Consider the following 14,365-nt stretch of genomic DNA (forward strand, 5'->3'; position numbering starts at 1 on the left):
GTATTTTCATGAATCACATCTGAATACGTTTTTTGTTCATTTTTTAAATTCAAAATACAATTGTTGGGGTTATTGTGAGTGTAGACATTCTCTATGTTCCTTCACTCAATATCATGACAGTTAAAAAAATCGGAGAGCTGGACATATATAGGCTATATTCTATAACTTTGACCACGTGGTGGGATTTGATGTGTTTGTGTGAAACCATATTTTTCCAATATCTGTTGGTTTAATTTTATCCCTGCAGGCATATTTTGTAAATGAAGTCATTTACAAAATATTATAACTAACAATTGCCCATTGTATAAGATTGTATTCGATTGAACATCATCACAGCTAATGTTTTTATTGATTGTTTATGTCCATGTTATTTGCCTGTCTATGTCATGGGTTGTTTATGAATCTGCAAAAGGTGCCAAACCTAAATGAGATTTCCTCAATACAGGTTAAATCAAACAATAAAATAAAAGCCATTTGGCGTTATATATGCTATATAGCATATATAATACGATAATGTTGGTCTTGTCCCAACTTCACTACTCTACTTTGAAATGTTTTACTGAAATCTGACAATTCAATAAAAATAATTTTAGGTTGTATACTAATGCGTTTGTATGTATACGGGTTATACTTTCTGAAAAGGTGTGTTGTGTGCAGAAACAGAGGCCCACTGTTTTGGTAATGTTTCTGGGTCAATTATGTTGATAATATAGCCTCAATCTCTTTCACGCGTGCGTGAGCATTTAATTCTCTTTCTCTTTCTGTCTGTGTATCTGGGTATGTGTGCGTCTCTCTCTCTCTCTCTCTCTCTCTCTCTCTCTCTCTCTCTCTCTCTCTCTCTCTCTCTCTCTCTCTCTCTCTCTCTCTCTCTCTCTCTCTCTCTCTCTCTCTCTCTCTCTCTCTCTCTCTCTCTCTCTCTCTCTCTCTCTCTCTCTCTCTCGCTCTCTCTCCCCCCCCCTCTCTTGCGCTCTCTCTCTCTCTCCTGCATCCTTGTATTGGCTCTCCCTCAATAACTGGGGTCTCCACTGTCTACCACTCTCCCTGAGCAGCTCTGTAACATCCTCATTGCCTAGAGTGAAGCAGCCAAACCCCCAATCAGCAAGGAAGTCAGTGATGGTTTCATTAAAAGTATTTCGCCAATTATCTATTTCGCGTCTTTTATTAGGAGCGCGCGCAGAAGTTCGGGGAACCTTTACGCTATTTCTCACTGATGGCCGTGTTTCAACTCTCTAGATTGCTTCATCTTCGTCCTCAACGTTTTTCATCTGCTCTAATTCAGATCCAAGAGAAGAGATAGGCGAGGATACACCATGAGGGGAACGGAATTGCTATTTGGTTACTTTCTGGTGAAAGTTTTCGTGTGCGACGCCGAAGGCGAGCCCGGCGGACAGACCCTCGACGGACTGATCATGGAGTCGGAGTTTAACGACTCGAAGGAGGATGAAAACGAGATGACCGAGAGCCCACACACGGAAGATAAGTGTCTCGGTTATTACGATGTCATGGGCCAGTGGGACCCGCCGTTTGTGTGCATGACGGGGAGCTACCTGTACTGCTGCGGGACCTGTGGCTTTAGGTTCTGCTGTGCGTTCAAGAGCTCAAGACTGGACCAAAGTACTTGCAAAAACTATGACACCCCTCCATGGATGATGACTGGCAGACCCCCGCCAAAGAAAGCTGACCCGGCGGTGACACAGGATAGTTCAAAGGATAAAACTAATTTGATTGTGTACATCATATGTGGGCTCGTTGCTATATTGGCGCTCGCTGGGATTTTCACAAGGCTTGCTATAGAGAAGACCCGTCGACCACCGAGAGATCATATGCAAAGGTAGGGAGGCCTATGGAGCGGTAGTGAATCCCCCCCCCCCCCCTCGTCACACACATAGACACACGCACACGCATGCACACGCACGCACGCACGCACATACGCACGCACGCACGAACACACACACACACACACACACACACACACACACACACACACACACACACACACACACACACACACACACACACACACACACACACACACACACACACACACACACACACAAACACACACACACACACACACACACACAAACACGCCTGCCTTTATGTCTCTCCAGCAGTAATTGTTTGTATAGCAGACAGGTCATAGCGTCAATGCATGATTGTTCAGATAAATATAAATATAAAAAAGATAAAGATAAATATGGCAGAATGTGATAAATGGCCAGCTAGCATTTGCTTTTTCAAGTAAACCTAAGTGGTAATATACATGTGTTCGGGACTGGTTTGACTCAAGGGTTTGCCCATGCAAACAGGAAAAAGAGATATTGACTTTGAATTTGACGGTTCAGCTCAGATATGTTTAAGGATGAGAATCGGCAGTTGTCTCACGATACGAAAGGGTATCATGATATACAGGTCGGTCATTGTCCGGCTTTTTTTTCTTTCTTTTTTTCAAATGAACATGGCCAAATACAGCCGAACATAATTAATGCTAATTGAATATTGGTGATTACTACAGAGCGCCTTCTGTAGGATGTTACCATTCCTTTTCGATTGTCAACCTGACAATTCAAGTATGGCGATAGCAAAGAATCCAGATACTCATATTAATCTTTCGGCAATTTGTGTATTCACCATGTAAACGGCAAGATAAAGCGTACACGACAGTGTGTTTCTTGGTTAAGTCAAACTCAACCTCTTATTACAACCCAAATAATCCATAATCGATGAATTATAAAGTTTATGTTTGGATCAGGGGTCACAGAGTGTGCTGTGTGTCCCGTAGGGTCCTGGCCCAGGTCATCCGCCACCCGGCCCCAGCCGACCCCAGTGATGTTATGGGCCTTTACGGCCAGCACTATGAGAACTTAGCAACAAGAACCACGGTGAACCACCTCCGTAAGTACCGGTTCATAACACACAATGTAATGAAAGAGTGGAAGAAGCTTGTATTACGTTCCTCGAATCCTGATATATATCGCAATGTGTAAATGGTGAGAAATTGATGTATTTTCATATTTTCCACTTTAAGGTCAGAATTGTGAGTGGAACAGATGAAGATCTATGACATGGGGACAATACACTTGGAAACGGAAACAAATAGTTTACTGCAAAAAAAACCTTGTTTTCAATACATCCTCAACTCCTTCTAACGCGCAGCAATAATCACACTTTCACACAAGAATAATTACCCGAACACTGTGGTCAATTTTCACAACAATAATCATGTTTTTGTTTTTTCGAAAGTTTGAAGTGCTGTTATCACACGACGTTCAATTAAACTGAAGAGTGCTTGCTAATAAGACAGGAACGCAATTAAACATAAAAGCGCTCTCTTTACTGCTGTGCCCTCTTTCAGAATAATTACCAGTTCATTACCGACTCCACTCACGTGATGACAAGCATAACAGCTTGTTAGGCATAAGTAGTAGCAGTTCAGGTAATAACCCAGAAAGAGTCACCGTTACCATATCCAACGACTCATTATGTTGCTGATCTTAGAAGGCTGCTATTCTCCAGCAGCAACGCTGTTTGCTGTGTAGATGTTAATCACATGTAAAAAACATGCTTTTTCCAGGGTACACACTCATTGTGACTTCATCGTGTGGAATTGTATCGTTTTTACTATGCAGGAACTATACATTCATGTTTTACTACAGATCAGCAACAGATTACCTCATTTTGGCCTTGACTTGTGAAGACACAAGAGTTAGGTTTCAATCATGAACCACCACCACCGGATTGCGAGCTGAGCATGTTCTAGTTTCTCCTGCCAGTGTTGGTCGTGTCAAATATAGCCTCCATGCCTCCACTTCCACTGAAACACGACAGTGACACAGATAGACAGATTCTGCTGCCCTGCTGCTGCTGCTCTATGAGCCTGCTGTAGCCGTATAGGACACGTTGCCAACTGTACGTGCTCACTCAGGGCTGACGTGAATGTGTGACCATGGGATTCACTGTATGGAGACCAATTGAATGGTTTCGACATGGCTGACACGGCTTGTACATGCCCATGATTGGGATTGTGAAAGGCAAGCAGTCCCACCCACCATCTGTGCATTGACTGGCATTGACTTGGAGTGTTTCTATGCATAAAGCGCAATATTTGTAGCTGCCCAGCATCAAACTTCCCACTGTTTTCAAACACTACTTATTTTACAAATAGGATATTTAAACAATAATTTTAATTTGAGATCAGATGAGTTTAACTATCCATCAAACATCTGTGTGGAAATTCTCACAAATGTCACACATCGATTTTGAAAAGGCTTATAAGGCCTAATTAGTTGTTGACCAAATGACTACAATTGGAGATATCCATTTGATCTCATTTGAATTGAACAACATTTTTCCTTGTTTTCTTCTGAATATTGATCAATTTGTTGCTTCTCTCTGTCCTTAAATCCTGATCAAGTAGGACAAATAAAATAAAGTATTTAAACTAAGTATACTTAGCTTTAGAAACCATCAATCTGTCATGACGTACAGACTAATTAAGGCTCTTTTACACAGTGACAGAGAAGTATGGGACCAAAAACAACAAGACAAAGAAAGCAGGAAAGACAAAGGGAGATTAAACAATTCACTTGAAAGTAGGCTGGCAGTAAATAAGCACGCCCTTCTCCATTTATTTTGGGGCACGCAGATCCCAAAATACTCTCTTAAATCTTTTATGAGATCCAGAGAGGTATCTGTGTCTGGTGTGTTAACGTACTTATTTCTCGATACAGACGGTGGGGGAGTCTTTAACCTTACAAATGACCTACTTTCTGTTGGCAGGTGGTGAAAAAATGTGACTTTGACAATGGCTGAAGTGAGACCCTGCAAACGTTAAATAATATGTGATTCATTATACATTTTAATTGGTGTGAGTTATCTTTATTTTGATGTCTGCTACCAAGCTGACTGCTGTCGTCATAATAGTTTCTTCTTTCTTTCTTTCTTTCTTTCTTTCTTTCTTTCTTTCTTTCTTTCTTTCTTTCTTTCTTTCTTTCTTTCTTTCTTTCTTTCTTTCTTCTCTGTCTTCTTTCAAGACCCTTGTAAGGCTATTGCTTCACCAATATAGTAGTATAGTATAGCAAAGCATAGTATAGTATAGTAGAGTAAAGTATAGTATAGTATAGTATAGTATAGTATAGTATAGTATAGTATAGTATGGTACAGTATAGCCTCCTATTTATAGAACTATGAGTATAAACTTTGGTAAGGTTAAGTGGACAAAGGCTCCTTGGATCAGAACCAGAATTTGAGATTATTGCTTTCCGTGATGTGATATAACAAGTAAAACAAGATATATGGCTAAACATAGGCGAGATCAAGACGGTGTATTGATCCTTGTGTATTGACCGCTCTGAGCTTGATTAGCCATAGCAGACAGAGTGCTAGGAGTAAGGGGAGGAGGAATCTAGTAAGAAATTCAATCATTCCAAGGGTAATCACCCACAAATTGTTACTGAGTTCCATACGTGTTTTGTCCTGAGATGCACAAAGTTAAACTATAGAAACTCTTTGCATAGTTAGTATTACAAATCTCAAATAACCTCATATGTATATCAAGTATACAGGGAGGCGGGGGGATGGGGGGTATTTGACTCCCAGCCAAAAGGTTCAGAGTTTAAATCCCAATATCCATAGTATACATGTGGGCGTCCTTGAGAAAGATACCTAATCCCTATATGCCTGTTCTGGGCCAATATCTAGAAAAATATCACTTTCGCTTTTCATTGAAGCAACTGGAAAGTAACTGAATAGTAAGCAGGTAAGCAGAGAAGTAAAGTTACTGTATAAACCTCGGGCTCCAGGCTGAGGAAGCATCTGTTGAACGTCCTCCTTTGCAATTCTTTAATGAACCATCATCAATACTGTGTTGGTCTTTCTTATAAGTGAATTAGCACAGCGCTTCCATTTCTCAAAGACCAGAGGGAAATAGTGTCCTAATTAACCTAATTTCTTTATTAAGCAACTGTTTTGATCATGGACTTGCTGGCCAAGGGATAATAGAGTCCGCAAAACTAAAAGTTGGACTCACTCATCCGTCTCACAGTGATTCAGGATTTTTGCCATTATCTCATCTCATCTCATCTCATCGTCATCCGGGGTCGGGTCGCGGGGGGAGCAGCTCAAGCAGGGGGCCCCAGACTTCCCTTTCCCGGGCCACATTGACCAGCTCTGACGGGGGGGGATCCCGAGGCGTTCCCAGGCCAGTATATAATCTCTCCACCTAGTCCTGGGTCCTCCCCGAGGTCTCCTCCCCACTGGACGTGCCTGAAACACCTCCCAAGGGAGGCGCCCAGTGGGCATCCTTACCAGATGCCCGAACCACCTCAGCTGACTCCTTTCTAAGTAAAGGAGCAGCGGCTCTAATCCGAGTTCCTCACGGATGGCTGAGCTACTCACCCTATCCCTAAGGGAGACGCCAGCCACCCTTCTGAGAAAACTCATCTCGGCCGCTTGTACCCGCGATCTCGTCCTTTCGGTCATCACCCAGCCCTCGTGACCATAGGTGAGGATAGGAACGAAGATCGACCGGTAGATCGAGAGCTTTGCCTTGCGGCTCAGCTCTCTTTTCGTAACAACGGTGCGGTAAAGCGAACGCAATACCGCCCCCGCTGCTCAGATTCTCCGGCCAATCTCACGCTCCATAGTACCCTCTCTCGCGAACAAGACCCCGAGGTACTTGAACTCCTTCACTTTGGCTAAGGACTCATTTCCTACCCGGAGTAAGCAATCCACCGGTTTCCTGCTAAGAGTCATGGCCTCAGATTTAGCGGTGCTGATCCTCATCCCAGCCGCTTGACACTCGGCCGCCAGCCGATCCAGTGAGTGCTGAAGGTCACAGGCCGATGATCCAATGAGGACCACATCATCTGCAAAAAGCAGTGACGAGATCCTCAGACCACCGAACTGCAACCCCTCCCCACCACGACTACGCCTCGATATCCTGTCCATGTATATCACAAACAGGATTGGTGACAAGGCGCAGCCCTGGCGGAGACCAGCACCCACTGAGAACGAAACTGACTGGCTGCCGAGAACGCGAACACAGCTCTCGCTTTGGGAGTACAGAGATTGGATGGCCCTGAGGATAGACCCCCTTACCCCATACTCCCGCAGCACCTCCCACAGTTTCTCCCGGGGGTCCCGGTCATACGCCTTCTCCAGATCCACAAAACACATGTAGACCGGATGGGCATACTCCCAGGCCCCCTCCAGGATCCTTGCGAGAGTGAAGAGCTGGTCCGTAGTTCCACGTCCGGGGCGAAAACCGCATTGTTCCTCTTCAATCTGAGGTTCGACGATCGGCCGAACCCTCCTTTCCAGCACTTTTTGCCATTAGTGAGTTCTTAATTATCTATTATTATGCGTTAATATTATTATTATTTTAATTAATATTTTCCAGACTAAAAACATCTGAGGCCTATTTGGTTGTAGAAATCGTTCTTCACCAGGATTAAAAATATATGATTACTATGTATTCATACCAATGCTGCACTCTCAACAGGGTACATTATGCGCTGAATTCTGCATCTACTAGTCTTTCAATGCAAGACACAAGTGAAGTAGGCCTTCCCAATCTGTGACAGACTAAAACAAGATCTACCGGGATAAAATAAGAACATCACAATGTTTAAAGGCCTTCAAGTCCCCCCATGCCAGGACGAACAACTAAGAGATCAACTATAAATAACCAAGTATATAAAAGCTACAAACAAATGCTGTTTAAAATAGGTTTGCTCATGGTGACGTAATTCCATTAATAACAGCGTAAAGTTAAATGTTAAAAAAACAAAGACTGTTAGTGCCTTAACCCCCATGCCTCCTGTAGTTCAACCAATCAGTGGGTAGAGGGCTGGGAACATCTGTGTGTGGTGACGTGCCAATACGCAGGCAGGGTGGCAGTCTATTTGCTGTGCACCCCTCAATTAAGCAGATGTGTACTGTAAGATAAGTACAGTGTTTCAGACCAGCCAGTTTGGGTCTTCCTGGAAGACTCACCACTCATAAAGTGACCCTACACACTTGAATCCCTTATTATTATGCTTTTATCGCAATTTCTGTGTGCTTTTCATCCGTTTAGAGGGGAGTATATCCCAGGAATTTGATGATATCAATTAATTATCGGTGGCCTTGTGGGCGATGTTGATTTTGTGAAATGGACCAAACATTTGATGATAGAAAGTATTGCGTGAGCATCACTAGTTGACACAAGGCCATGCTAATTTATCATGCAGAGTGCTTAATTATGCCAAATAAATGAATCCTGACCTGAAAACACAAAATTTCAGTTTTACATGAATACTTAACAAGTCAGTTGCTTTAATTGAGTTTGTGTTACATAAGGAATAAACCATGAAAGGGTATCCCGTTAGTTTCATACTCTGCTTGTGAGAGTAGATGAGGAAACATTATTTTTCCATCCTAAATTATTTCATTATTATAAATCATTATTTTCCATAAACTGGATTCCCCGGACTGCTTTATTCTGCTTATTCCACAATAATAATACAGATATTGGTTACTTTTATTCATAGTAAACGCTATTGTTCTTTATTGACAGCTGACATTTATGTATTGTTTCACGGCGCACATTGATTCTGCGTTGTCAAGGAAACATCTGTTCAAGAGTTGTATGGCACTGTTGTTTTTAATGACAGATTTGTAGTGCTTTGATTCAGAACTGTTAAAGGGCAGTTTTTAACAGCTGTCGAAAAAGAATGAACCCCCCCCCCCCATTGAATGTTATTGACCAATCAGGGTATCACATAGTTAACAATGCTTGGGTGTAAAAGTCCAATTACTAACAGAAGGTTTGTCTTGAAAACCAACACATCCTCCAGAGTTTAACAACGTGGAGCCAGGGTCGGCGCTGCTGGCCCATCCCTACCCAGCGCTGGGGCAGAGGGCCGGCCCCTATGAGGAGGAGCGGCCTGGCTCCGACATGAGCTCGTACGCCACCCTGAAGGCTGTGGGTAAGAAAGACATGCTGCAGTTACATCATGCAATCGGACCGTTACATCCACTACTTTGGCTGATGATGGGAACGCTCTGTGGGATACAATCAGTGGGCCTTAACTGCATTGTACGCATTGTATTTGTTTATTTGGCTCATTCATGGGACTGATTTCAAAATGTATTTGTGCTGCACATACCTTTACCAACTTGAAATGCAGCACTTGTATTCTGTGGTCCATATAACTAACATAATGAGGGCAATCATTAAAAAATCTGCATTGAAATTTGAAATCTTAACACAGGTATATTCATATATTTGGAAAGCATGCTTCTAATGAACAAAATCAACTATAAACCTGTTTTTGTATGTATATCTTTTTTCAAATTGACTAAAAACGGCACTATGCAACTTTTCTACTGCAGCTTTGACTTCATCGCGTATCTGAATATCGTATCTAGATATATACTGTGAGGCCTACTACGTTTCTCAAGAATGAAACACGCCCATCCATGAGTCACTCCATTCAGAGAATTTGTCTGTAATCGTTTTATTCTGGCCCACTTTTCAGAAAAAATTAAAGAGCTAAAACTGTAGCTACAACTCAAGCCACCAGAGGTTGCTAATGGGAAAAAACATTCATACTGCAGGTTTAAAAGACAATTAACGATTATGCTTCATCCTTCACCCTTTCAAGCGGAGAAGAGCAACGAGAGCCATTACACCAATCGGCACCTGTTGGAGAGGGCCACCAAGGGCAACCTCCCCATGGAGCCGGTGGACATGGAGGAACCAGAACCCAGTAACCCCTACAGCCCCCTCAAACGCTCCTCCACCACCAGCACGTCCGCCCCGACCGGACACAAGGGCCGGAGCTCCAAGACCCACAGCTCCTGCTCCTCCCTCGGAGCCCACTACGGTACCACCACCACCACCACCAGCAGCAACGTCAGCAGTCCGTCCACTGCCCACCCAGACGTGCTGAAGGGCTGGGATGGGAGGCACTCCGGACACCGGTACGCCCACGCCCAAAAGAAACACTCGCACAGCGCGGAGAAGGAGCTGCTCAACATGCGCTACAACATGCCCCCGCAGCCCTACTTTGTCACCAACAGCAAGACCGAAGTGACCGTCTAAAAGGATTTGGTTCTTTGTCCGCTTGGCAACGCAGAGGGTAGTGGGGCTGTTTTTTGGCGGTAAAACACGGCGAGGGAAGAACGTCGGATGGCCTTTTGGGAAGGCTTTGAACATTTTTGACTTGGAGACATTGTCGCTATGGAGCCGAAGAGAATGGCCGCCGATTGACACAGACGTTTGCTTTGCTGGATGCGAAGATTTAGAAACTGGTGCATAGAACCACACTCCTCAATGGTCTACTTAACGCCGCAATTCTGTTTGTGTAACCCAACCAATAATCACTCAACCAAACTTCCTTAAATAAAATAAACTTTTATTCGAGTGGGGTGAATGCTCAAGCCAAGGATGACTTTGTTTTATCTCAAGTAAATAGGTAGACATATTATAGAGCACAAGTAAAGTGTAATGTTACTGGTTTATCAAGAGATTCTCATATTTACACTATATTGTGTTGTTTATAATAAATAACCATATTTGTATTGTTATTCAAAATTAATAAAACTTCCAGATTGAGAACAGATGGCTGGACATATCTCTTTTGAAACTTAGCAGTAGAACTACACATATAATACAACATATTAATAACCAATATATATGATCCCTTTCTGTGTTGGGTCCGAGCAACATAACACAAAAAACACACATGGATATAATGACTGCTACACACTTTAAATGTCAGCAATCCATTGACCACCGTTCTTTACTCCATGCTCAAATGGACATGAATAGAAAAGGGAGGTAGATGAGGATCAAAGATGATGAACGTATAGTGTACAGATGGAGAGAAAGTGGCATTCAATCCCACCTCTTTTCTCATTGGAAACCCAATCAAATTATTAGCATTTTTATGTGCTGTGTGCTATAGCTTTATTAGGACTGTAATAATTACAAGATCTAACAATTTCATACACCTTAAAGAAAATACACAAGAGAACACTTAGAAAATACATTTCATTAAGCAGTGAAATGCATAACCAATCAGATACAATTACTTTGAAGAGAAAGTTATTAGAATTTTAGCTGCTGAAGAATATGTTCAATATCCCAGTTTAACTTACGACGGAGCATGAAGGTGTGTGTAGAGACAAACAGGCGTGCAGAGCATCTGTACCGTAGGATTAAGAGTTACACATTTTATCAGGCTTAACTTTAATCCACAACGGTGCAATCCACTCTTATATTTATTGTATGCTAATCAGAAATGGAAGCGGTACAAACAGGAATATGGATACTTCTTTTGCCCATGTGCCAGAGTTTGGTTATGGTTCCCTGTTTTCTACAAAGTTTGGAGCAAATTGCTCGACAAACTAAAAAAGCCATAGGGAAATATAAAGACAGCTTTGCATACTGAGCTAATTAGCGTAAATCCAGACTGACAGACTTCCATGTGTTCTTTGGCATACGATACATGTACGCATTATTTCAGCACAACACAAACTTGGAGTGCACTTCTAAATCCCTTTGATTTGCCATCTCGAGAGAACTTGGGCAAATGTATGGAGGAGAGGAGGAGAACCAGGAGAAAAGGAACAACAAAGACTCTAAACCACAGGGGGTCGGCTCTAAATATGGCTTTCAAAAAAACCTAAAACCTAAAATCTCCATCACTGTGCAGGCGTTTGCATCCAAACCAATCATATACATTCATATTTGGTTATATTTATTTCCCTATAGAAAGACTTATTATCCTATTGGTAGCCAATTCCCCTGATGCTAATTAAATACTACAAAGGAATATAGTCAGTTAATTCAGGAAAATTACTGTTTGCCAACACCCCACACAGTTGCAGAGATAAGCGGTTGGCACCTTTGTTTTTCTCATCCAAATTCAGAACCATTGGCAAGGACACAAGTAGAATATAGTTTTGCGCATTTTGTTTTTCTGAGCGTCATTGAAGTTTTTTTCTCAGCCAAACGGATGCATGCAATATGACGTTAGTGTCTTTGGTGACTCTCCAAAGCGTCCTATATCCGAGACGGAGCTCGATTCAAGGACTGGATATTCTAAGAGGCTTGTGTTGACCGTTGTATGCTTGACTGAATCAATGCTATTGAAGATACCGATTCCAAATTACAAATGAGTATTCCTATAACTTATTAGTAACTTATTATTAGTTTTCCCCCCCCATCACCTTTGGGTTCACCACTTCCATTCAATTCAAAGATTCAACCATGCCGCTAGGCTATATTGTATTTAAAAAAGCAATATTGTGAAGCATTGGGCCGCTACTATGGACAGCTGAATAAAGGAACTTTCTCCAGTTTCCTGCAGTACATGCAGATAATTACTGCATGATTACATCATTAATAATGTATACAAATGTTGTCTAAAATAGAAACTGATATCCTCTACTCTAACTATACATAGCCTTCCCTTTATCCTGTTGATTATTGCCCATGTACAAACTATGAGCTAACCTCTGCTGGTTTATAAAACTAGTCGTCATAGCAAAGATTGATCCGTAGACTTCTAGAATCTTCTCTTTTGTCACTCTTAAAGCCACTGTCTCCGTGCAGCACTAGCCAGCCCTGGCTTATCTCCCTAAGACCTGCGTAAGTGAAGGAGTGCATCGATTGGCTAGATCTCTAGCCAGCCAAGTGCTAATCATGAGTGGGCTCCAGAGGGGCCTCCAAGGGCCTGTGGTGTCTGGACATGTGAACTGTGTGTTTGCTATTTAAGGTCAAGGGTATAGAAGACACACTCAAGGGAGGGGAGAGGCATGCACAAAAAGCCACACAGGGCGGGTTAGCTTAGTTTGTGCCTTTGGTTGATTACATTGTGTTGTTTGCAATTGTTTGAGTGCGGTGCTCATTTGGCTTTGCTTGTTTCGTTTACCGACCACCTCTCATGATCACACACTCACACGCATGCACACACAGACACACAGACACAGACACAGACACAGTCACAGACACAGACACAGACACACACACACACACACGCACGCACGCACGCACGCACGCACGCACGCACGCACGCACGCACGCACGCACGCACGCACGCACACACACACACACACACACACACACACAAACGCACACACACATTTTTGTTTGGACTGCAGTACACAAGTGATGGGTAAAAAGACGTGCCTCATGATTAACTGAGTTAGAGAGGAGTTCTTTGAATCACCACTGATATTCTGATCCGAATGTCACCAAAATACTTTTGTTTAATCCTCTACATTTTCTGGGAACCTGCAATTTACAATTTCTTCACACATTACCATGTGGACAAACCAGCTTGTGTGAACCATGTGAGTATATCAGATGGATGTTGATTCACTTTGTGTCTTTTGTTTCCTTGGAGCATTTGCACTGCAAATGACCTTAAAGCTTGTTTACAAAAGCCTTGTTTAGTCACCTCATATTCATTTTTTCCTTTATTATCTCTTCTTTACCGATCTTCTGAAAGCATTGCAGCCTTCTTCAAAATCTCAAGAGACGGGAGATTTTAATTAGCAAATGATATTTTCCTCCCACTGTAGTCGCTCCCACTGGAAATTAAAATCAGCAACACAATAACCTAGTTCAGTCAAACAGAAGGACATATCTGCGACCTGAGCTGGTGAAAACTCCAACACTTTACGCTCCAGAGAAGTTGTTTGAAAATATAATTTTCCCATTACAAAGTCCATCCGTCAACTTCAACAATGTCTTTCTAAGCCCACTTGTAGTGTAGTTGCTATAGTGTAGTGTAGTGTAGTACAGTGAGTGTGTGGAGTTGTTTGCTAGCATACTCACCCACTACTGACTTCTCAATGTGTGGTAACTTAATGGCTGTCATTTAGGAAAAATAGGATGGCAATCATTAGGTGTTTCTTAGTTTTAACAAGTTAGTCTTATACTCCTTAAAACTCCCTCCCACTCACCTGTCCCTCGCCTCCCTCCCTCTTGCTCTCTGCCTCCTTCCCTCCCTGCCCCCCTTCCTCTCTCCCTCCCTCCTGCTCCCTCCCTCCCTCTCTCCCTCTCTCCCTCCCTCCCTCTTGCTCCTTGCCTCCCTCCTTGCTCTTCAAGGCAGGCAAAAGGCAACACAACATTAAGGCTAAATGTTTGTTTTAAACATTCTATTTTTATTAAAGTAGGAAAGTGACATGTTCTATGTCTCCATTTACCATCCGTCTAACATAGAGGTTATGTCGACAATATTCACAAAGAAAATGGCAAGAATCTTAATGTTCACTACATCAGGCCCTAATACACATGATTTTGTCTACACTGTTGAATTACACGTTATGGGTGATTATGGCACCACAAAAGTTACACAACTTGTACTAA

The 14,365-nt window shown here is 42.5% G+C and overlaps 1 protein-coding gene across 1 annotated transcript; it reads left to right on the forward strand.

Annotated features, from left to right (window-relative positions):
• Positions 1-995: 995 nt before the first annotated feature.
• Positions 996-10,603, forward strand: shisa9b (shisa family member 9b). The gene is made up of 4 exons (XM_030350411.1): positions 996-1,831; positions 2,783-2,895; positions 8,838-8,969; positions 9,648-10,603. The coding sequence occupies exons 1-4, from the start codon at positions 1,311-1,313 to the stop codon at positions 10,085-10,087; spliced, it is 1,206 nt and encodes a 401-aa protein (XP_030206271.1). The 5' UTR covers positions 996-1,310; the 3' UTR covers positions 10,088-10,603.
• The last annotated feature ends 3,762 nt before the right edge of the window (positions 10,604-14,365 follow it).

This window comes from Gadus morhua, chromosome 2, assembly GCF_902167405.1.
Source record: "Gadus morhua chromosome 2, gadMor3.0, whole genome shotgun sequence".
Lineage (NCBI taxonomy): Eukaryota > Metazoa > Chordata > Actinopteri > Gadiformes > Gadidae > Gadus > Gadus morhua.